Source organism: Sturnus vulgaris, chromosome 7 (genome assembly GCF_052056855.1).
Source record: "Sturnus vulgaris isolate bStuVul1 chromosome 7, bStuVul1.hap1, whole genome shotgun sequence".
Lineage (NCBI taxonomy): Eukaryota > Metazoa > Chordata > Aves > Passeriformes > Sturnidae > Sturnus > Sturnus vulgaris.
This window is the reverse complement of record NC_142249.1, coordinates 118,206-143,232: the sequence shown is the minus strand read 5'-3', so window position 1 is coordinate 143,232 and position 25,027 is coordinate 118,206. Positions and strand designations below refer to the sequence as shown.

Here is a 25,027-nt window from a genome sequence, read left to right as displayed (position 1 = left end):
AGGCTCCTCATTCCCATTAGTCTTCCCCAGCAGCTGGCTTTAGGGACCATTCCTGCCTCATGCTGATCTTGCTGAGAGTGGTGCCTTGTGGTTTCTGAGCAGCCAATCCATCAGCAGGACTGCCAAGGTTTTTTCCTTGTCAATGTCTCTATGATGGTTTTGTCAGGTCTGTGACTATATTTCTTTGTGGTTTCTCCCTTTTCCTCTTGGAATTCTCAACTGACAGAGTCCCCAGTCAGATAACCTTGCTGGAGTAAATATTCTCACACTCTCACCTGCCCTCATCAACTGATGTGACTGTGGGGATGAAGATACTTGCATTTTTTCAGCCCCCATCTTGGTCACATTTTCCAGCTGATACTTTTTTCAGCTGCTTTTTCCAGGCTGTGCTTCCAGCTGGGACTAAGGCTGGTGTTAGCACAGAACCCAGTGAACTGTTCCAGGCCTTGAACATTGATGGTTCCTGCCTCTGCATTGATGGACCAGGACAGCTAGAGCACAGAATAAAGTACACTCAAACATCCTTGCTGTCCTTAGGAGGAAAGTTCTATTCATGGGATTTTGAGTGGTCTTTAATTTTGTGAACAAAATGTCTTGGGAAAAGAATGAGTGAATGCTTTGCATTGCTCTTGTGCTAAGAATACTGGAAAAAGGGTAAGGAGAAGATCAAAACATGGCAGACTTTCATTGGAAAAAGTCCAAGCCTTCCAGAAATAGATATTCTGGAAGCAGGACTGAAGGGTTTCAGAAGTGTTTATTAACTGAGTCAATGGTACCTGTTCAGGCAGGGACAGTGAGACAGGTGTTTGTGGTCCCCTTTGTGCAGTTGGCTGTGACTCCAGGGAGAGACTGGGTGGGGTGAAAGTCATGCTCTGTGTCCTCCACTGCTGCATGGGAAATCTGGAGGGTCTCTCAGAAGCAGAAGATCTCCAGAAGTTAAACTCCAGACAAGTCATGCACTTTGTGCCTGACCCTGGGCTCGTGCTGGTTCTTACCCTCAAAATCAATCACAACCACCCATCTCCCCAGACACCAAGCTCCTCGTGGGCTTGGGAAAGCAATGAAATGTATAAGTGAGTGGATTAAATTCATGGTTTACTCTAAATCACTTACCTTTCACTTTAATGTTGTGTGATGGACATAAAATCAAGTTGATAAACTACCCCTTATAAAGAACGCACTGCTCGGTGTTTTTAAGCACATAGGCTTGACAGCAGCAGCTGATTAATAATTAATTAAAATAATGGTCAGGGAAAGAAATACAACTCTGCCAATCTATAATTACTTGGAAGTTTCTTCATACATTTTCCATGAGAGTCTTTTCCTTGTAAGACTCTGAAAAAGTATATTTAGTGTTTGTTTGCTTTCAACTATGGTTTTCAGCGGATATTGATTGAAACAGCATCTTAATCAGTCTGACCTCAGCCTCCAGGGGATTTTTTTCCATTGACTCTATCTCTCCCTCCTCGCCTCTCCCTGTGTGCTGAAATTCTTGTCAGAGCTGCTAACTCTGTTACCTTTAGTGCTTCCTTTTTAAAGACTCTTTTTAGCTCAAAACTTTTTCTGCACATTCCCATCTTGGGGTAGGAGAGGACAGCCACCTCTTGCTGACTGTGACCTGAGCTAAATTTCTTGGAAGCAGTTTCCTCCCATCCTCCTACTTTTCTCTAACTGATTTTCCAGCAGCAGCTGTGCTGAGAACAAATTATTAAGTAACACAAAGCATTTTAGAGCCTTCATGGAGCTGGGTCTTCTGTGTGAAGACCACTCAAAATGGACAATTCAGCTGCATTTTCCTACCTCAGACCCGAGTGTGGCTGTTTTACTTTTTGCCTGTGAATTTGGCAAGGGTTCTCATGTTGCTTTCATCTCTGAATTCTTTGACACTTAGTTTTTCGTTGCTTCCTATTTCAGCAAGTTCAACTGAATCCAGCTTTTTAATTTCAAAACTCAAAGGTATCCTTGTCCTCTCATTCCCTTGTTTTTAGAAAGCAACTTGTTCAGAGTGATCGGGGGTGAATGTCACAGATCACTTGATTTCCAACCACGCTTTCCAGCTGAACATTTCTCCTGGCACTGTCTTAGTACTATTTCCATGGGATGGATGACTCGTTATTTCTGTCCCAATTTCTTCTGTGGCAGCAGGAAAACAGAAACCAACAGGACCTGTACAAGTTATCTCCTTGACCCGGTGAACAGGCAGCATATTCCTGAAAAAGGAATATGCTGCCTGTTGCTGAAAAGGTTTCTCCATAGCTTGGCTCGAGGTTTGTTAATGCCTGACTACATGTTTTTGGTCCCCTCCCAAGTAAATCCAGTCCTAGGTGAATAAAATGCCCTGGAATCTTCCTGGTTGGAAAGTACCTTAAATATCATCTTGTTTCAACCCCAGTGCCCAAGGAGAACTTGAGATGGAAATGTGCTGTGGGATCTTCATTGTATCTGCAACCTCCTTATGTGGGAATGTGGAGAGAAAATGGATCCAGGCATGTCTGAGGTGTGCAGGAATGGGGCACTGGACAAGCTGGAACAAAGGAATAAGCAGGAGAGCAGCTTGGGATAGTGGAAGCTGTCCCTGCTCATGGCAGGGGCTTGGAACGAGATCGACTTTAAGGTCCCTTTCAACCCAAACCATTCTGGGATTTTCTTATAGTAGGAAAAAAAAAATCCACCTGAGGATGTTCAAGCACTAGAAAAGATTCTGGAGAGACTGAGGGATTTATGTTCTTTGAGCTCTTGAGTCACATGTGTTTGGTTCTGACTTATTTGGACCTCTACATGTACCTTCCTACTTACTCTGAAAACTCTGATTTCCAGGGGTTAAAAGCATTTTACCCAAGATATCTTTGGGTATCTGAGTAAGTGTAGCTTTTTGGAGCGGGATAATCTACTGCCTGCTGCTGACACACACCATTATCCACACAGTGGTGTGAGATTGGAATAGATGTGTAAGGTTTGCATGTTACACCCAGCTCCCAGAGAATGGAGACTGAAATAATCCCAAGCATATGTTAATTTCCACTGAATATTAGATGAATTTGACTGTGTGTTTTAGTCATATGGCTCTGTAGAAACAGATGTACTTCTTCACTGGAGGAGTTTCTTTGGATTAAATGAACATTTGAGAGCTTTTACTTTGCTGTTACCACTTGTCTTTGTGCTGTATGGCTTTGATTTCTGTATATGATCTCAGTGCATGCAAAATAGGCATAGGAAATTATGCATAAACTCTTAAAACAGAAAGATTATATAGTTTGGCTGAATTCTGAACTTTACAACAGTGAGTGAAAGCCAGTTCTTACTAAGGATAATTCTTTGAATCTTGCAACAATATTACCCTGAGCCTTGAAAAATTAATGAACTTGGTATTTTCCTTAAATATTCTAGCTATATTCAAATAAACTTGATTATTGAAATGTGCCCTTCCTTTCCATGAAGGTGATTTTCCTGAAGTTTTGATGCAAAAGTGAAAATAATTTAATTTATTTATTACTTTAAATTTGAAGGTTTTTTTCCGTTTTGAAAGTTTTGGTTGCTGAGACTTCTCTCTGATTGTCCAATTGGAATATTCTGGATTAATACATATTTTTATTTTGACCCTAGTTCAATTCAAAGAAATCCATGGAGCTGTAGCTAAGATGTGAGCCTACTGCATTGAAACTGGTGGATGTGAATCTCCAGTTGACTGCTGAGTTGATTAGAGCCTTCTTACTGCTTTTTGTTTGGGTTTTGGGTGTTTTTTAGCTGATCTCAAGCATTCATCTCCTCTCCTCACCTCTCCTCATTTTTAAAGCTTGATGAACACTTTCTCAGAACATTTCCATCAAATAAAGTGCATAAAAGCCCGAGGTGCACCATTTCTTAGTCACTCAACACTGATAAACTGAAAATTACATAATTCTTTCTGGTGGATTTTTTTTTTTAATTTTTATTTTTAGGGCTTTTACAGAAAGAATGTGCCAGTGTTCTGTTCCTACCTATTAATATTTCACACCAAAATGCACTTTCAGAGCTTTCTGGGCTGACATGCACATCGGAATGATTTCATTGTTCTTCAAGTGCAATGCGCTCTCACACTGAAAGGAAATACAAGTGTCTGCATTTAGGAATGTAAATTGTGAAAAAGGGTTTTAAATGCTTGTGGACAGCAGGATGGGTGATGAGGGAGGGCAGGACCACAGCTCTCTGCTTTGTTGTATCCCCATTTTCAAGGTCCCACAGCATTAGGTCTTCATCTCTGCAGGGTCACACTTAAATTTTCCAGGAGACTTTTGTCTTTCAGCGAGGTGAGCTTGACACTCAGACTAGTCAGAAGTGCTTCTAATAGATTTAAATTCCATTAAAAATCCCTCTTTGAACAGTTCCAACATCACTAATTGTCAAAATACTGCCATTTTGCACCAGCTTGTGTTCTCTTTTCTCTTTGGTGCTTCCTTTAGTGTGTCATAGTAGGCTTGCTGGAATGTTCTGTTACATCCTTAAGGTAAATGGCTAAAAATTGCTTTCAGTAATAATATTAAATGAAAAATCCCTGTGACTTGAGCAGCCAGATGGAAATATGCCATTCTACAATATTTGCCATTCAAAATGAGTAAGAGTCACTGGAGCGGGGATCTTCTATGAAACTTGGGTTGTCTCCAGCAGAAGAAAGGAGAAACCAGAAAGTGTTGCCTGCACACTGAACTTGAGCAGTTGTCACCACAGAAAAGTGCTCTTTAGGCTTTTCCAAGATTTTTGAAGACCCAAACCCCAGAGAAGTTGTGCTGTCCGTGCTTTTGTTGCCAAATGTGTATGTAACAGGACTTACCCACCTATCCTTTGGGTAGGACTCAGGTCTAGTTTGAGTAGTTTCATTGACCTTTCTTGCCCTGAAGAACAGTAAAACGCCTTACCAAATTCAGACAACAAATTGCCTGTATTATTATGCCAGATAATTTTCTGTATTTCTCCCCAGGCTTGTGGTGCTCATGCTCGTTATGTTCGAGGTGCTTCTGAGGATGAGAAGTGCTCAAGTGTTATCCTATAGTTCCCCTTTAGGTTAAGAATCCAAAATCCCAACATAAAAAGGGTGAGGAGCCACACACAAGCTATTATCCTTGTTCAAGGTGGGCTTCTGCAGCCTGGATAAAAAGGGGAGAAGTGGATTTTTGTACAAGCAGTAAAGGGGTGCAGAAGGCAGGTCATGCACAGCAAATGGAATTCTGTGTGCAGCTGCATCAGTCACAGTTTCCTGCTAGAAACAGGAGCAGTGTTAACAGCTTGCAGCCAAAGCAAGAGAAATCCGGAGGGATTTTGGGCATAGAAATGTTCTTTGTGAATCTCCATGTAAGGCTTTGTTTGAGCTGCTGTAATTAGTTCTACGACAGTGTTTTGACATTTTGTTCTCTCTGGCAATCCATGGGGAGAGTTGAGATGAGAGAATGGTCATGATTAGCACTCAACAGAGCAAGTATTAGGTTTTTTTGCCTATTTGATCCATCATACTTTTAACTATTGGATTCTGTGAAGCCTAAGCTTTGAAACCCCACATATAAATCTCCAGTAAGACATTGCCTTGAAACAGTGGGATAATAATTATAGAATCCCAGAATGGTTTGGGCTGGAAGGGACCTTAAAGCTCATCTTCTTCCACTCTCTGTCATGGGCAGGGCCACTTTCCACTAGACCAGGTTGTTACAAATATGTGGTCAAAGCTTAGCCAAAACAACCTTGCTCCTAAAAAGGGTATTCCATGGCCAGTAATGGTGATCTCAGTGCTCTCAGCCCAGGATGGTCTCCTTGGCATTAAAAATGTTGCTTGGTGTGTTGAACTGAAATGAACTTAATTTTAAAAAGACACAACCCCTCACCCCCCCCCCACCCCCGTCTTCAAAATAAACAATACAGGAGTGTTAATATCTATTACACAGCGAGATAGTGATAGGATAAGGGGAAGTGGTTTTAAACTGAGAGAAGAGAGATTTAGATGAGATGATAGCAAGAAATCCTGCCCGGTGAGGTGGGGCAGGCCCTGGCACAGGGTGCCCAGAGAAGCTGTGGCTGCCCCTGGATCCCTGGAAGTGTCCAAGGCCAGGCTGGATGGGGCTTGGAGCAACCTGGGATAGTGGAAGGTGTCCCTGCCCATGGCAGGGAGTTGGAATGGAATGGGCTTTTAGGTCCCTTTCAAATCATTCTGGGATTCTGTGACATTACTAGACTTCACAGATACATTGTCAATTCTGCCTTCACCTATAAAAAGCCCCTCTCAAGCTTTCACAGGTTCTGGGATAGAAAGTGATTTACTGCCAGCCACTGAATTAAATCCCATTGTACCATTTGTTCTGCACAGTGGTCTCCAATCCCTGTAGCTCTTCAGGTACCATTTTCCTTAAATCTGCTCTCTGGCTTTATACTTCTTTCTAAACAAACAGAAGGCTTATTCAGATGCAGAAGAATCTTTTTTCTTCACAGTCTCTTCACTGCTCTCAATACAATGGAAAATATTTTTGTATCTATGTGAATTTCCACTTCTTAGTAATACAAGTGCTTGCTGCACTTTGATTCCTGCACAGATAACAAGAATTCTGATCCTGAGGGTGACAGCTTTTACTTTGTTGGCATGGAGCTCTTTGGCCAGGATCCATAACAACACATTTTGGTTGTTCACAAATAGCTCTCTCTAATCCAAACCAGAGTTACATATCTTCTGTGAATTGGGAGACCCAGGACGTGCTGTGCAGTTTGGCAAGTTCTCACTGAATTTCTCTGCTGGAGTCAGCTCTGATTTTGCTGGAATACAGTAAATGTTAACATATTCCTGTAGATTTGACATAATTGTATGTGTATTCTCAGACCAAGAATGCAGGAATTCTGGGAAGTGTGAATTATTGCCCATAGAGGTGCTTTTGTCGTTGGAAAATATTGATTATCCTTACCCTAAAAACTTTCAGAGAACATTTTTGACTTATGTTTGGGATACCAAATTTCTTACTTGAGAACCATAAAGTGGCCCCCAAAATCTGTCTCTTTTCCAGGTTTGCTGTACCTAGGAGGATCAGGCAGAAGGGTTTGTTCCTCAACTGTGCACTAACATTTTAAAAGGAATAACTGAGCTCTCTATTTATGTACTGACTAGTTACTTTTCATGAGTTACCAGCCAGGCAGGTTTCACAGGACAGTGATTGAGGGACTATCTGCAGGTACAAAGCACAGTAAAGATTCATGTTCAGTACTTGGGGAATGTTGCTGCATGGCCATAGTGCTGCTTTCCATGAAAACTCTGCTTTAGGGAATCAGGTGCCAGAAAATGCACAGGAGCTGTTTAGCTCCTTCTCAGCTTGAGCTGCAGGTCGTTGGTACGTGTTTTCTTTATGTTCCTTAGGAGCAGTAGATCACTGGATGTGTTCTGTCTTTGGGCTCAATACACACACGTTTTAGGGAGCTGTTAGATGCTGCCAAATGGGGTGAAGCCCCTAAGTGATCATTTGTGAAAATGCAGATATGTGTATATGCCAAAGTAATGTGAGGTTTAAGACAAATAAACCTACCTTGCATCACAGAAGGAAAGATGACTCTGAGGCTTAAAATCCTGGAATGATTTAGGTTTGAAGGGACCTCAAAGCTCAAGTTTTCCACCCCCTTCCACGGCCAGGGACCCTTCCACTAGACCAGGTTGCTCTAAACCCTGTCCAACCTGGCCTAAAGTGGTCCTAACTGGGTGATTAAAAGGCTGTAGGAGGTTCTCCAGTAGCAAAAGGGATAGCACTGCTTTCTGCAAGGAAGGTGGCCTGGGAACCATCCATCTCTCCAGAGTTACTGAATATCACAGCAATAGAAATTGTTTTACCCGAGTGAAAAGCTTTAAGTCAAAGGCAGGAGAAAAGCAGATTACTCCATGCTGAGTGTGAAACAATAAACTAAGGAACTGAATCTGATTTTTGTTGAGTAAAAACACTTTTAAAATTCTCTATTGCACTCAAGAGTGCTTCAACAACCTTGTAGTAAATTAGATTAATAGGTGTTGATTTTACAGCTGCTTCATTATCTCCTGCTACATTAAAATCTAATTATTTATTCCCACAAGTGTTTTCTTTTACTTCTGGCTTTTTACTGGTGCTGCTGGTGCCACAAACGAACTGCAGTGTTATCTGTTCCTGCAGCCCATGGGCAGCAGGTGGGACAACATCTCTCTTACAAATAACCTACAGCTGCTACTCCCTGCACCCTGCTGCAATTAAGCCTTCATTAGGAACTGGTGAATAATTCTGCTGTTCCTCGCCCCTGGCCGTGATCCCTCCCTCCCTTAAAACGAAGGCATGACACAGATAAAGGTGGGGCTTTGCCAGGTCGAGTATTTCAAAGCCTTCCTCTTGGAGTTATGATTGCAGAAGGAGTCCTGGGCCATATTCTGGAGACTTTGGTAAGTCTGTCCTTAGGAAAATATACTTTGAATTTGCGGAAACTGTGTGAGTGGCTGCAGCTGAAGTTCAGCACCATTCTCTGCTGTTGGAGAGGTTTCATGTAAAGCCAGTGTCAGGAATTGTTAATGCAAATAGTGGTTATGTTTATCTGTGAGCTTCCTGAGAATGGAGCTGCTTTTGCTTTTTCAGCTGCAGACAAGTTTCTAAAAGCCTCTTTATTTGTCTCTTTAGAACTAGATATTTTTTATCTTTTTCCCCCCTCTTTTTAGAGTCACCTCAGTCTGAAGATTTCCTTGGATATGGTCCTTGAGTTGCCGTGGAAGACACAGTCTTACACTTTAGAGGATTATTTTGGAGCTTATCCAATGGTTATTATTCTCAATATGTGTTGTTTTAAGGAAGTTATGCTTAAATGCGTTGAAGATCTTATATATTTAATTTAATGGGTTGGAAATGTGGTAAAGAATAGCTTGTCTGTTCTGTGGACTGCAGCTGTGTGACATCTTTTAAAATATGTATAATTGCTGTGTTATCTCCAACACTCATGGAGTTAATGAGTGTTGCTCACTGGTGTCAGCTAAACATTGTGCTATCAGTGAGGCTTTTCAGAATTTAAAATTAAATACCAGGTTTTCAGGGGGGCTCTTTGCACTCACTAACTTTTCTCAGTTTGTTTGCTGCATGTTCGTTCTTATCAATTATTTATGAAAGCTGTGAGGCAAACTTGAAATCCTGTAGTGTTTGGAATTAATAATTTAAAACCTTTGTTTCCTTTTCATCTTCTCTCTGTGCAGTTATGTCCATAGTCACTTTTCTGGTGTTAAACTTTATTAAACAAATCAACAATGAAAGTAAAACTGTCAATAAATAAGTTGCGTTGATCCAGACCTAAATGTAATTTCCCTCGATGGGGCTTTTATCTTGAATTACAGCTTTAAAAACATCTTTACACTGAACATTAATCATATGAAATATTCAGAATTATTTCCTGGGTTATTAGGAAGTTGAGAAATGTGTCTCCCAGTGCAGAGCTGCCTGTGTCCTTAAACTTCCGATTTCTATCCTTATCAGCTGCCAAGTTGCGGTTTCATGGAGTTTCTTGTTCCCTGTGACTGTCAAGGTGTTTTTTCATTTCTCTATGATGTGTGCCAGCTTTGACCCTCTGCATTTTGTGTACAGCTTCCCTCTTTTCCTTAGTATTGTGTTAGACAAGTCTACCCCATCAGAAATAACACTTTTGAAATAAACATGCCCACATTTATCAATTACTATTGCTGACCAGGTTTGGGTCCGTTATTCTCTGCCAGTTGGGTTTTCCTTTTCAGTCATTTTTGGATCACTGATGAAGAGATCACACACCAAGGGCGTTCAGAGGAAAGGGGTTGGTAGTTGTTTCTCTGGGCTGACAATCCTAAATAGCTGTGCTGGGTCTCTGTGGAAGGTGACACCAGGTCAGGAAGGTGCCTGACAACCCTTTCAGTGATGAAACTTTCCCCAATATCCACCCTGGCCCAGCCTGAGCCCGTTCCCTCTTCTCCTGTCCCTGTTCCTGGGAGCAGATCCCAAATCCCCCTGGCTGTCCCCTCCTGTCCTTTTCTCCAGTCTGAGCCCCTTTCCCAGCTCTGTCCCCTGCCCTGGACACGCTCCAGCCCCTCAGTGTCCCCCTGGCCAGAGGACTCAGAACTGGACACAGCCCTGGAGGGGCCGTGCCCTGCCCTGGGGCTCTGCCCACCATGGCTGACACAGCCCACGGGGCTCTTGGCCACCTGGGCTCATATTCAGCCCCATCACCAACACTGCCAGGGCCTTTTCCAGCTTCCCAGCTGCTCTTCCCTGAGCCTGCAGTGTTCCATGGGGTTGTTGTGAGCCAGGGACAGGATCTGGCCCTTGGCCTTGCTGAGCTCAGCCCATGGATCCCCGATCCCTCTGCAGAGCCTTCCTGCCCTCCAGCAGACCCACATCCCCCCAGGTGTGTCTGCAGCTTCCTGGGGCTGCCCTCCAGCAGACCCACATCCCCCCAGGTATGTCTGCAGCTTCCTGGGGCTGCCCTCCAGCAGACCCACATCCCCCCAGGTATGTCTGCAGCTTCCTGGGGCTGCCCTCCATCCCCTCATCCTGATTGTTGATGAGGACAAAAACATGAAAGTGGACTAGGCCCACGACTGCACTCTGTGGAGCAGCACTGGTGATCAATGCCAGCTGGATTTCATTCTGTTATTCTGGGCCCAGCCTTCCAGCCATTCACTTTCCAACTTTTTAATTTTTTTTTCCTCCTTTCTTTATTTGGGTAGAGATCATTCCTATATCATGCAGGAGCTGGGAAGAGGGCTTTTTTTTTGTGCTCTTCCATCACTTATCAGTGATAGAGTGACATAGATCCCTGAGAATGCTGCAGAATTTGGGAGAAGTAGCTGAGGGCTTCTGCCATGCACAGTAAACAACACTGAGTCAATCATGCTCCCCCTCAACACGAAATGTTTTTCAAAGGATTTTTAAAATAACTATAACACATATATATTTCATGTATAATTTATGTGTTTGTGGAAACTTGCCTTTTTTTACTGCTTTTGGGGGCTTGCTCACATCACATTCCATCATTTTGTTTACAGCTGCAGCTTCCCACTGCCTGTGCCATTCCTACTGTGTTGAGTGCCCCAAGGAAATTTTCACACTTGCTGGTTCTTGGCTCTTAGGAGTTCTATATTTACACGGTGATGCTTCAGTGTTGCTGTGCCTAGGAGGGCTGCTTTGTGTGCAGTGGCAGTGTTACCCCAGAGGCAACCCAGAGCACACAGCCAGGGAAAAGGCAGGAGAGAGAAAACAGTGGTGGAAGCACAAGTAGGCCCTGAGCTCCCTATGTTAGCTGGCTGACAGCTTTTCTCTCAGGAAAAGGCCTTTTCCAGTGTTATTCACAGAGTAGCATGAAGGGAATTGAAATATTTGTGTTAGAATAAATAAAATTTTCTTCTGTGCTTTGCTGCAAGTGCAGTGATGCTCCTTCAAAAACAGTGACTTCAATACAGGCATCTGCTTTAGAGGGCAACTGAAATGTGTTTGCTTCTACAGGAGACTTCCTAACTTTTGGATTCAATATGCTTTAAATGCTCTTGCTTTTCAGTTTGCTCGTATTGACTGTCCTTGTTCCAGGAGTGGGCTCAGTGATGGGTGCTGCTCCTCTAAGCTCCTGGGGTCCTGCTGGGCCAACTGCTTTGACACTGAAGTTGTTCCTTTGTGCCTGAAATGTTTCTTCTTAATATCCCCTTTAATTTGTAAATACATTGGATTAAAGACTGTTCATGTATTTAAGCCATGTCCTGAGCTTGCTCAGAGACAAAAGAGTTAAAATGTGGGAATGGATTGAATGGGATGGCATACAAGCTATGCTTCTTTCTCAAAAGATGTTGCCTTGGAGTTCTTTTGGAGATGGGAAAGAAAGTCTCTTTGTGGTATGAAATAACAGGAAATAATTTTTCTGAATTTTAGTTTCATGTTTTAGGAATAATACCCTTCCTAAATCTTTATGCTGGATTCAAGTAACCTCTTCCTTGCCTTGCTAGGGCTCAAAGTTCCTTTGCTGTTGTCTAGAGCTCCTCCATCTCTGCCTGTACTGTGCTTTTCCAGGTTTCCATGGGCAGCATGAGGCACCGAAGGAATGGCAATTTTGAGAGTTCCAGGCTGCTCTATTCCAGCATGTCTCGCAGCATAGACGTGGCTTGCAGTGATGCTGTGAGTACCTGGTGCCTGCTGGTGGCTGGGAGGGGCCCACAGCAGTGGTGAATAAGTCAGGAGCAGGATGATGGGTTTGTCACTTCCCCCTTCATGGAGGAATTTTCCGAACCACTGTGAAAAACGAGGTTTACTTTTTTGGTAGATTTTTAAGAGTTTAATAAAAGACAATAAGAGGCAAACAATAAAGCAAAATGTTCTAATGGCTGGGTGTTTGGTATTTAGCTAAGAGCTCACTTGTTGTTTTGGAGACACTCCTTAAGTTTATTAGTCTGTTGCATATTTATAGACTTATTATATATTTTTAAACTTTTTTATAAGTTATTTTTTATATTTCAGGAATTGTTTTACATGGCTACCTTGGTTTTTCTTTAGAGCATGTATGCTTTTTGGTTTTATTTATTTATTAGTCTTAATTTGGGCTGTTGTTTTTAATTTTTATAGACTGTTGTCTATAGTTTACATATAGTTTTATGGTTGATAAATTAGTAACAGGTGTTTTTACTGGGTGTTATTTAATTAAGCAGGTAGTTGACTTACCACAAAGACATTTTATTAGCTTATGTTACTTTTAAAGAAAACTATATCTTAAAAAACACTTCAACACCATATATATGGTATTCGCTTCAATATTTGCAAAAAGCCAATAACGTAATATGTATTTATAACACCATGACCTTCAAGCAGCAGCTGACACGGTGAAACTCTAAGGGTGTACTGTGTTCCTTTTGAACCCCTATAGCTCTTTATTGTGTTTTCTTCATCACTTCTGATTTTGAACCCTTTTCCACGTTGCAGCAAGTAACAAATTTGTCTGTATAAAGAACCACCCCAAGCTCTTCTAGCAGCTTGATGGCCAAGGCAGCCAACATGTTATGTTAAGCATCCTTTCAAGCCTGGAAGATTTGCTGATTCCAGCAATGGTGTGGCAGATTCCCTGCTCCTGATGGGTTTGCAGGAGGCCTTAATGCCCAATTCTTATCACTTTAGCAAGTGCTTCCCCTTCCTCTTATTTTTTGGTCTTGGTTGTGACTTTTACTGGTTGAATGCATTCCCTTCCATTTTCCTTGGTTTGGACATAAATGCTTGTTATGTTTTTTCTGCTTGAAATAACTTCTACCTGCTGTTTCACCACAAGTGTTGTGTCAAAGGGTGAACTAAACCATGGCTGCGTGTCTTCCCTTTGTGTCCTAAGTGAAATCTTGCCCGGCAAATTCGAAGCTGTGCTTGAAAGCTAACAAAACCCCCCCAACCCTTTATCAGCAAGTGAGAATTCCTCTTTGCTTTCTTAGCTGGCAGAGGTAAACTAGCGATGAATTTGCATTCCCTGAGTGTGAAAGCTTCTCCAGGGAGTTTCAAGGTTAATAGGAGCATTAATGGTTAAACAAGCTGGAGAGACTTTGCTTTCCACTGAGCTCCCATAAAGGAGAGCATGAAGTTGTTCTGGACGCCTGCTGGGGTCTTTGAGTGTGGGATTAAAATTAAAATATCCCCTAAAGAGCCTTACTGTCTTCTCATTTTCATCTTTTTTTTTTTTTTTTTGTACTGTTGTGAAGAATGTTTGCCTTAGTGCTTTAAACAGTATCTTTGAGTTCACACTGACTGTGCTGTTCTCTTCTGTTTCCTGAGTTATCAGAAATGAACTTTTAAAAATTGTTTTCCAGGATTTGGCCAGCTTCATCCAAGAAAACTTTAAGAAGAGAGAATGTGTCTTTTTCACAAAAGACACCAAGTCAACGTAAGGAGATACTTTTCTCTTGTTTTTCAAGAATGCGGGGGCTGGTGGATGAGGCTATTTCTGCCTTTTTTTTTAAGGCAGGGAGTAAAGTTTTGGGGCTTTTTGTTCAGAATCTGGATCTAGCAGTGCAGTCTCAACTTGGTCCCCTTTTTTGAGTTATTCCACAAGTAACTAGATGCCAAACTAGGGCTCTGATCTTCTAGCAGCTCCATCACAGGGTTTAATATCAAATTCCCAATTTGAAGCATAACTGGGGCCATATACAGGAGTTTCGAAGGATGCAGCACTGGTATTGGTGTATGACGAGGTATGTATCAGAGGTTTACATAATTTAAATTTTCCTTTTAAACTCAAATCAAAATTTTAAAAACCCAAAATTTATTGCACAAACCTTACACAGGCACTAGGTTTTGCTCAGGCTGATGTTCTCTTAAGACAGGGTTTTAAACTGGCTTCATTTTCAGGTACAGGTACCAGTGCAGTGCTAGTTTGAGGACCATAACGTTGCTTTGTGGTTTTGAGTTTTGGTGTTGTTGGTTTTTAAAATTTTTTTAGGCTTAGGAGAAAAGTGATTAAACTAATATAGCTGCAGAAACGCTCATATTGAGCTCTGAGGGCTCTCTGACACCACTCTTCTCTGAAGCTGGGAGGAAAAATGCCTCAGAGAGAGGGTGGGAAATGAGTCTTATTTCAGAAAGTCTCACTTAGGTCCTCCTCTGCCACCAAAAATGGGATGTCTGGCAAGGCACCAGCAAAGGATGGAGGAACTGGTTCTCATCAGCTTCTCTTCCTGCAAGCCCTCTGGGAGAGGGTTGCAGAACTTGCTGCTGGGCTATTTTTATCTAGATATTTTTAAGGTAAGCTGGTTTCATTTGCAAGGTACAGCAGAGTAAAAGAAACCTTTCTAAAGGAGACAGGCAATTACCCCTGCTCCGTGTCCTCTGAGGAAACAGGAATGTAGGCTATGGAGAGGACCTTTAAAATCAAGTCAGTCCAGCACCACACTAAACCACGTCCTCAAGTGCCACATCCATGTGATTTTGGAATACTTCTAGGGATGGTGACTGCACCGTGACCCTGGGCAGCCTGTACCAATGCCTGACAGCCCTTTGCATGATTTTTTTTTTTTTTCCTGTTATCCAATCTGAACTTCCCCTGGCACAACCTGAGGCTTTTTCCTCTTATCCTGTCACTTGTTACCTGGGAGAGAAGATGCATTGAACTCGTCCTATGTGGTTAAGAGCACAAAAAAGGGAAGAAACCCCTTGTACACCTCAGGTTAGCAGCAGGTGAGGTCACTGATGCCACATTTTGCTTTGATGTCCTCATTTCCATGCTCAGTTGAAGAGTGTAACATTACACCACTGGTGACCCTGGGTTTGTCACTTAGGTGGGGCCCATCCCTCAGCACAGTTCCTGAGCAGTGTTCTACTTCTCAGTGCTGGCCAGAGCAGGTTACGGGGGAGGAAGAAGGATCAGGTGCTGCTCTGCTATGTCAGGTGGTAAATCCCAGTGGAGTCCCACACGCAACTGGTTCTGGAACTCCACCTGCTGCTTGCCTTGCTGGCAAAGCTCAGTTTTCTGTTCAGGATTCCTCAGGGGTCTCATGTCTATTCACTCTTCTTTCAGGGGTAACTTATGTAAATGTGGATATCCTGAAAATCAGCACATAGAGGGCACCCAGGTTAACACCACCGAAAAATGGAACTACAAGAAGCATACCAAGGAGCTTCCTACTGATGCCTTTGGGGACATTCAGTTTGAAAACTTGGGAAAAAGAGGAAAAGTAAGTGATTGATTAAGGATGTTCATGAGGCCCTTGTTGAGTACCTTCCTCAAAAGCAAGGAAGGTGAAATGGATTTTATTCTTATGGCAGGAGTTAGGCTACAGAGGGACATGAGCTTGTTTCTCAGGCCTTGAAAATAGGTAACAAATGATAATTCCTTCTGTGTTACCTGTTGGTTAGGCTAGTGATGGGAGTGAAAAGAGATTTTCTCTTTCCAGGCATGGCAGGAGAATGGGTGAATGAGGGTGTTATCCAAGGATTATTTTATATCCACAGAGACTAGCATGCTCAAGCCTATAAACAATTGAATACTGAGTATTTCCTAGAGTGGAGCTGCAACAGTGAGAGTAAGTTCTGGAGGGATATCTGTGGAACTTGAAAAGTTTGATTCCATTTGTTATTTTTTTTCCCTTGTGTCTTTGCTCTGAGTGGGGACAGTGGAGGTGTGGGAAGAAGAAAATAGCTGCTGTTGCTGTTTTCTGGTGATTTTATCTATACTGATGCTTGTGAGGAGTCACATGTGGCTGAGCTCATCTGCCTCCTCTAAATGGCTGATATTTAACACCAGTGCAGGTTGCTTGGGACAATCAAAATAAATGAGGAAAATCAGAGCCTGCTATGTAAATTAATTTGGTTTGTTTTATGCAAAGTAGTAGAGGCATTTGAGTGGGAAGTGAGACTGAAAGTTTCAAATCTTGCTTAAACAGATCCATGTACTTCACATAGTTTTTGGTATGCATGTTTTAGCTTTGTACTGCTTTGTTGTAAGCTGCTATGTGACTGTACTGGAACAAAAAGTGCTTTGCTCTGTTGCAATATTTCAGACTTCTCAAAAGTTAAGTGTCCTTTCCTTAGGTTGTGTCTTCCCCACTTCCAACTTTGGAAATCAGTTCATGTGCCCTCAGTTGTTTCGTGCAGACTCTCAAGGCCACTGTGCATATTTCAGAGTATACTTTGTTCAAACACTGCATATCAATCTCCTAGTCCATCCCATTGGAATGTTGGCTAGGTTCACATCTCAGTTCCCTGTTCTTATTCCCTATGCAGTAAGGCACCTGCTGCTCCTGGAGATTGCCAAGTATTTTCTGTTGATGAGCAGCAGGGAGGATTTCAAACTCAGGGTGACCTGAGAATTGCTGTCAATCATCAGTGAGGGATGGGAAGTTTTATACCCTGCACTGCAGTTTTTCAGACAGATGAGTCCTGAAAAGTTCTGAGCAGAAATGAGATGTGAACAGACCCATAAAGAGGTTTGAGGACAGGCTGGGAGAGCTGGGGGTGCTCACTTGCAGAAGGGAAGGCTCCAAGGAGAGCTCAGAGTCCCTCCCAGGGCCTAAAGGGGCTCCAGGAGAGCTGGGGTGGGACTGGGGACAAGGCATGGACGGACAGCACACAGGGAATGGCTTCCCACTGCCAGAGGGCAGGGATGGATGGAATACTGGGCAGGAATTGTTCCCTGTGAGGGTGGGCAGGCCCTGGCACAGGGTGCCCAGAGAAGCTGTGGCTGCCCCTGGATCCCTGGAAGTGTCCAAGGCCAGACCGGATGGGGCTTGGCACAACCTGGCATACCAGAAGACGTTCATGGCAAGGATGGGATTAAATGAGCTTTAAGCTCCCTTCTAGCCCAACCCACTCTGGGATTGTATCAAATCTCACCCTCTGAAAGTCCAGCTTTTGAGCTCTTTGTTTCTGTTGTGCTGCTCAGACCCTGTAACATCCGCAGCATTGCAGTCACTGTGGTTAAGGTTCTGGGAGCCCAAACCCCATGCAGAGTTCCCTGAGTCACGGCCGTGCTCCGGGAGCAGCATCCAGCAGTACCAGGAGATGGCACCCTTGTTCTTCGGAGGAGGCTGAGCCCACCGAGTTCACTCGCTGCACTGGAGCTGACAGGGTATGCTGTGGGCTGGTAATCTTCCTGATAGCTCCCTCCTCTCCTATAGGGAATCCTCTCCAGGAAAACACCCAAAGCTTAATGGGGCAGAAGCTGTGGCAGTCCTTTAGCTCCCCTGTGTAGCTGCTGGAGCCTGCTCTGCATCCTCTGTGATGCCCTAAATGCTTTAACTCCTTCTGGGAACCTGTCCTGAAACACGTGAACATTTTTATTCAAGTTCAGTGTGTCTAGGTGGGGCCATTTCCTCCTCAGAGTAATCCTTTCATTTTTGCTCTCCTGCAAATATTGGGCAATCAATACAAAATCCTCTGCAATTCAAGTCCAAACTACTCCTTTTCATCTCCTGATTTGACTTGTGCAGCCATGAATGTCTTCCAAAAGTGCTGAAACTGTGAGAAGGCTTTTGAATAGCAAAGCAAGACAAGGCCAGAGAAGCTTTTACATAAATGGAGATGGGTTGAGTTCACCTGAAGCCAAATTCTCTCTTATGTGCTTTTTGGCATCTTTGTAGAGCCAAAGCTTTAGTACAAACTTGACGTATTTTTTTTTGTGTTACACTTGAAGCACTGAAGTGGGAATATGTTGTGATAGGGACATCACTCACATGGAGCCTGGAATTTATTTGAATAGTGTAATCAAAATACAACTGTCATTATTATTAGTTCCCTTGCAACGATGCTGCCACTGATTCATAATTAAGTTTTAAATAGCACCGTTGGAGTTAGTTGCTATAGTGGTGGTGTGTTCATTCTTGCTGAGTTCCTCTGAAGCCCAAGCTCACTGCTCTTGCCTGGAACTGCAGGGCTGGGTTCCTGGCTGTAGGGGAAGGATGAGGGTGCTTCAGAGGAAGAAACAAGGATTTCATCATCACCTTGCCTTCCATCTCCTGGCTGTTGGAACGAGGCTGTGCAGCAGAGAAGAAAATGCAGTCCCTGGGTTGTTCCCAGCCCCCTCGTTTCACCTTCTGCTGTATTTGTTCTTCTGTTTTCTGTCCCCCAGTACATCCGCTTGTCGTGTGACACGGACTCAGAGACGCTCTACGATCTCATGACCCAGCACTGGCACCTGAAAACCCCGAACCTCGTCATCTCCGTCACCGGCGGCGCCAAGAACTTCGCGCTCAAGCCCCGCATGCGCAAGATATTCAGCAGGCTGATCTACATCGCCCAGTCCAAGGGTAAGCACCTGCCTCTGTGCCTCTGTCACTTCATTGCTGCACAAACAGGGGTGCAGGGGTAGCAGCTCAAAGGCTGTGTGGGAAAACACAGCGTTCATTTTGCTGCTGCATTTGGGACGTGTGACATTAATGGTTTGGAAGTAACATCGCTGACAGTTAGGGGATGCCTGTGGTAATGCGAGGTGAGCTGTGTAGCGTCTCCTTTGTGTTCACTTGAAGAATAAACCCCCAAGGCCACAAACGGGGTTCGGATTATGCCTTTAATGCTGTGGGAGGGTGGGTGTTGGGCTGTGTTCCCCCGGGTGACTGGGTGTGCTTCCAGGAGCCTGGATTTTCACCGGGGGAACGCACTACGGGCTGATGAAGTACATTGGGGAAGTGGTCAGAGACAATACCATCAGCCGCAGCTCCGAGGAGAACGTGGTGGCCATCGGCATTGCGGCTTGGGGCATGATCTCCAACCGGGAAACCCTCATCCGCACAGCCAACAGCGACGTAAGGAGCACGGGGTCACAGAATCATTCACGAGGTTAAAGTTAAGGCTGGAAAACTTGGACTCCAAAGGTCACAGAGTGCAGCTGTCAGCCCAGCACTGCCACCATGTTAAACCACTTCCTCAACTGCTACATCGATGGGTTGGTGAGGAAGGAAAGAGGAAGCTTGGCCTCAAAACATCTTCCCAGAACAGGAGGAAAGTAAAATGTTCTCATGCCCAAGTTAGTCACGCACAGCAGGCCTGGGGGAGGAGGATTTCAGCTCTGCCAGATCCTGGCGTGTTTGTGGGGCAGTTCAGCTGCTCTAACTCCATGTCTAGCATTGCTTTAGGGAATAACCACTCTCATGGTTATTCCAGCTCTGAAATCTCCATGCATTCCCCCACAGTAGGGATTCCCATGCAAAGGCGTGTGGTACCTGCTGCTGCTGCGTAGTATCTTCATTGACACTGCCATCCTACCTGTCATGTGCACTGGGGTAGCCCCCGTTGTCTCTTGTCCACCAAACACGATAGAACACATCTCAAAAATTGTCCCACCACATAAAGAAGGTGGGAGTGTCCTTGAGTCTCTGTCCAACGCTGTGCTCGTGCCCCTAGGGGAGCTACTTGGCCCACTACATCATGGATGACCTGAAGAGAGACCCCCTGTACTGCCTGGACAACAATCACACGCACCTGCTGCTGGTGGATAACGGCACCCATGGGCACCCCACCATCGAGGCCAAAGTGCGCACCCAGCTGGAGAAGTACATCTCGGAGAGGGTCATCCCAGGTATCCCCCTCCTGCCTTTGTCTTTGGGGCTGATCCACTCTCATTTTCTTGGCATTAGAGAGTGGTGGCAGCATCCTGTGGCTGCTGAGCTGGGAGGGATCTGTGTGTTGATGTCAATGTATCTGGAGCTCTTTCAGGGCAGCACCTTCCCTTGTCTTCCTTTCTGTATGTCCTTTGTGTCACGGCAAATGCTTCATTTCAGCTACACAGCCCTTCCCTCCCTCCCCCCCCTCTTGAAAGCTTCTATATACATCCCAACTGTCACTGAATTCCAGGTAGCTGGAGCACAATTACACAGAAGCTGAAATTATTTATTTATGAGGTGATTGAGCTGCCTTCAACTTGCTGCTAAATAATTTATCTTTCACCCACTTCTTTACCCAAGTAAAAAAAAGGAAATAAAATGCCTTAGCAGGAAATTCTTAAAAAGCTTTAGGGCATGTTGTTGTTTGGGTTTGGGATTTTTTGGGGTTGGGGTGGTTTTTTGGGTTTTTGGGGTTTTTTGTTTGTTTGGGGTTTTTTTGTTTGGTTTTTTTGGGGTTTGTTTTGTTTTGTTTGGAATGTGTCTCAAACACTAGCTCCTAAAGTTACAGAATTCTTACCTTTCTTGTACAATTAAAAATGTGAACTCAGAGGTTCTGCATTTTGAGTTTGTGATAAGAACCTTTCACTGAGACTCAAAATGGTCAAAGGAGCAGATAAATACAATAAAATTCTATTTTGAGGACTTCAGAGATGGCAAAAATGAGTTTCTAGAAGGGACAAGTTTCTGACGGAGAAGGGTGTGTGAAGTCAGCTATGCAGAATGTTAGGCAAAACTGAGTTTTTGTTAAAAAGCTGTTAGTAACTGGCAAAATCAACAGGAAACTAGTATTTGCATGAATGGCTTGGAAATTCTTTCCTTGTACTCAGAAAAATTATTTGTTCAGACTGCATTAATTGATTGAATCTTTTTCCTTTTTTCTTTTGGCATATTTCAAAGAATCTAATTACGGTGGGAAGATCCCAATTGTGTGTTTTGCACAAGGTGGTGGCAAGGAGACTTTGAAAGTAAGTTAATTTCTTTTGTTTCCAGGAATGACAATAGGGACATTGCTCTAATATTGAAGACTCCAAAAGAAACTTGATGAAGAAGACAGTGCTGTAGCACTTGCCACAGAAGGACCTTATTTTCAATTGAAGCTTATGAAGTTTGTTTCCATTAACAATTCTGTGCTAAGTTTCTTGTCAGCCTTGGGCTGACCTCCTGGAAAAGTATTGGCTGGGACGGTTCAGTTGTCTCAGTTCTTCCACGTCACAGAATGCTAAGGGACATTAAAGACCAGCCAGTTCCACCCCATGCTGTGGGCAGAGACACTTCCACTATCCCAGGCTGTTCCAAGCCCCATCCAGCCCAGCCTTGAACATGTCCAGGGATCCAGGGACAGCCACAGCTTCTCTGGGCACCTTGTGCCAGGCCCTCAGCACCCTCACAGACAATCATATCCTCCTACTGTAAATATAAGTTTCTCTTCCTGTAGTTTAAAACCATACCCATCACTACCTGCCCCTGTTAAGAAGTTGCTCTCCCTATTTCTTATAAACCCCTTCAAATACTGAAAGGCCACGTTTTAAATCTAGTTTAAACCTGGTTTAAATTTTGGCAGCTGAGCCGAGCACAAGGGCTAACTCTGACACAGGGAAGGAGCAGGCATCATCTTCAAACAGGTGCCAGGCAGGAGGATGAACAGAACAAAGAAGCTTCTTGAAACAACATGTTTAAGTGACACTGAGGGAAGGGGAAAGGGACATGGCTTCTAAAGCTCCCTTGGGGTTAGAACCCAGGTTTGTTACTTGCCCATTCACCTTGCCAGAGTGAAGATGAGGGGCCAGAGAGAGAGGGACACCTCACCCAGGGTTTTCAAAGAGAGGTGGTGTGGAGTCAGGCTGTGTGGGAAGGGAACAGTAACAGTGAGGACAGGCTCTGACCAGCTACAGGGCGAGCTGATTTAGCCTGTACTAAAGAGCTGGGAAAGGGGCTGGATTTTCCAAGAGTAGGATGCAGCAAAAATAAAGTTGAAGCAGCATGGTATTTATGATTGTTTTGTTTGCAGATGTTACAGTTCTGACCAGAGCTGTGCTGTTACTGTCGAGGTTAATCAAACTACTTTGGCTTGTTAGGAGGATAAACAATTTCATTTCAAAGCATGATCTCTGCTACCACTTCACTGCTGGTGTTAATCAATTGGTCTGAACCAGTGTGTGAAATTCCAGATGGTTATCCCAGCCTCCCTGTATGTTTCCTGGGAGTTTGTTTCCATTCACATGATTAATTTTGTCTTTGTCCAATTGTAGGTGAATGTAGATGCAGTGTTAATCAGAGGTCCTGAGATGAAATGAAGCATCCATTCAGGTTTTAGAGGAAAGCTGTGCTCAAAGGGTTGTGTTGAGTATGTCCATTTCCTTTTAGCTCCAAATTGCTGATGTTTGAGAAAGGATTTGGCCATCACTGAAGGAGCTGACTGACTGCCAGGTGCTGTAGCTGTGCAGAGTTATGATTACACATTTTTTGGCGAGACCTTAAACCCACTGTTAAGCAGTGGCACATAACACAGACTTAGTAGCTGCCTTACCAGAATGAATAAAAGCCTTTTAAAATCAAATTCATAATTCCTGGCAAGAGGTTCCTCTGGGAAGTACCTGGATGATGGTTCACTTAAGGGTTCATACCACTCTCCTGGCTATTTTATAGAATCATGATAACATTGAGGTTGGAAAAGACCTCTAAGATCCCAAAGTCCAGTGATCAATGTTGCACCATTAACATGTTCACCACTGAACTGTTTCTTTGGGTGCTATGTTCACACATTTTTTTGAACACTTTAGGGATGGTGGCTTCCTTAAGCAGCCAGTTCCAGTCCTTGGCAACTCTTTCAGTGAAGAATTTTTCGTGATATCTAACCTAAACCTCTCCTGTGCAACTTGAGGCTGGCTTATGTCATGCTGAGTTTTTATTTCTCAGTGTTGTAAGTGCACTGTGATATTCGTGCCTGCCCTCTTGCTCATCTGCAGATGAAGTTTTTGTTCAAGGAGTAAACTGAGTCTCTGACCAGCCCAAATGGCTCGGCAGAGTCCATGCTGTGGATGTCTGTCCTTGCCATGCCTTGGTCTTAGCAGTGCTGCCGAGGAAAGGCTCCCTCTTTCTCAGCTTCTCTGACTGGTGCACAATGACAAGAATCAGCATTAGCAGGGGAGAAGTAAAACCGTTCTAAGCTTCAGTTTTAAATTCCCTGTGATGTAAAACATGCACTTTAGCTGAACCCTCTCTTAGAAAACTACTTTCATCTAGCTGATAAGAAAAGCTTCCTTGCCTTTGTCAGAGACCTGCTCTCCAGCTGACAGGAGGAACATGCGCACAGTTTTGATGACCCTGAAGTTGATTTTTTTTTTTTTTTTTTTTTTTGTTCTCAAGAAACTCTCTTAATTAATAGATGTTCTGTCTTTCCAGTACTTGATGATAACTTGCACTGACTCCCATTGTACAATTTGCTGGCAGCCAGCTTATGCTGTGACTGTTGTCAGAGTAGTGATGCAAATGAAATCAGTGTCTCCTCTGGTGGTCTTTGCTCTAGGAGGATTAATGTCCTTCCAGCATGATTTCAGCAGGTTTTTCTCTTGCTATTAATCCATGTACGATGCTGCTGTGTGAGAAATCATGTAAGTGGCTACTTGGAGACTTTCAGTAATGTTAAAGTTTGATGTTGTTGTGATGCTACAGAAGTGATCTCTCTGTAAAACACTGCTGCTTCTGCATCCAGTATTTAAATCCAGAGTCCTTGGTCTCAGCTGAGCAATGCTGTGCCATAAACCAGCAGTGACTGTAGCTGAGCAGCAGTCTTGTGTGACCTGAATGCTATTTCCACTTGGTAATTGTCCTGATCTGCTGATTCACTCTAAAACTGAGCAGCCTGGTCTAGTGGAAGGTGTCCCTGCCCATGGCAGGGGTTGGAACAACGTGTGCTTTGAGGTCCCTCCCAACACAAATTGTTCTGTGATTCTATGAAAATTTGGCAGATGGTGATTTCTGACCCTCAGTCTCCTCGGGGCTCTTCACAGCCCTCTGATTAGATAGATGATGCTTTAAAGATCTGTCACTGGTAATGTATCAATGGATAATAATAAAAATACTGCTGTGGACCATGGGTTTCTATTATTCTCTAGGCTTCCTCACTCAATAGTAAGAGTAATGCTTCAAGTGCACTCCTCTCCCTCTGTCTCCTTAGTCCATCAACGTGGCCATCAAGAGCAAGATTCCGTGTGTGGTGGTGGAAGGCTCTGGGCGCATCGCTGATGTCATTGCCAGCCTGGTGGAGGCTGAAGGCACTCTTGCCTCCTCCTGTGTCAAGGAGAGCCTGCTCAGGTTCCTGCCTCGCACCATTTCCAGGCTCTCAGAAGAAGAGACTGAGAGCTGGATCAAGTGGGTGAGTGTGGGGTGCTGTGGCAGGAGGGTAGAGGGAGCAGCTGGTGGCTTCCAAGTCAGGGGTGTCGCTATCTGGTGATAGCTGCAGGGTGTGCAGAGTTCCTTGCCAATGTTATATCTGTGCAGATTTAAAAGAAGGAAAATTCTGAATCTATAGGGATTGGAGCAAAAGCACTGGGGGTCTGCAGTCAAGTCAGCACGTGTGTGGTCACAGGAAAGCTGAGAAGGTTCCAGAAGGATCACTTCTCTGTGGAGTGTGGAGCTGCTGAAGGCAGAGCTCCCTGTCTAGCCTCACAGCTTCTGCTGGGCTGCTTTGGAGTATACCTCCTCTGGCATCAGAAATGGCCAAGATTATTTGTCTTCTATGTGCTAAAATGAAATCAACTCTATATAAACCTTAATTATGTGAGAAATTATCTGGTTTTGACAAAGCACAAGGAGGTAGAGACTGGTCTCTAACAAACTGCTCAACATAAGTTGAAACTTGTGCTGTTGCAATCTTTTCTACTTTAAGAGTCACTTCTAATTACTGAGATTATATCTTCTTGTTAAAGATGATCTGCATAGGGGAATCACAGTTAT

The 25,027-nt window shown here is 43.8% G+C and overlaps 1 protein-coding gene across 17 annotated transcripts in view; it reads left to right on the top strand.

Moving 5' to 3' along the window:
* Window positions 1-25,027, top strand: part of TRPM8 (transient receptor potential cation channel subfamily M member 8) — a 128,185-nt gene that overhangs the window by 74,459 nt on the left and 28,699 nt on the right. For all 17 annotated transcript variants that reach the window (XR_015804727.1, XR_015804723.1, XR_015804724.1 and 14 more), the window contains 8 exons: window positions 12,021-12,125; window positions 13,790-13,863; window positions 15,493-15,649; window positions 18,541-18,718; window positions 19,041-19,213; window positions 19,812-19,986; window positions 20,969-21,036; window positions 24,249-24,446. Coding sequence is in view for 12 of the 17 variants with exons in the window: in XM_088167522.1 (XP_088023648.1) it covers window positions 12,027-12,125; window positions 13,790-13,863; window positions 15,493-15,649; window positions 18,541-18,718; window positions 19,041-19,213; window positions 19,812-19,986; window positions 20,969-21,036; window positions 24,249-24,446 (1,122 nt within the window). In the remaining 5 variants the exon portion in view is untranslated. The remainder of the gene's footprint in view (window positions 1-12,020; window positions 12,126-13,789; window positions 13,864-15,492; window positions 15,650-18,540; window positions 18,719-19,040; window positions 19,214-19,811; window positions 19,987-20,968; window positions 21,037-24,248; window positions 24,447-25,027) is intronic.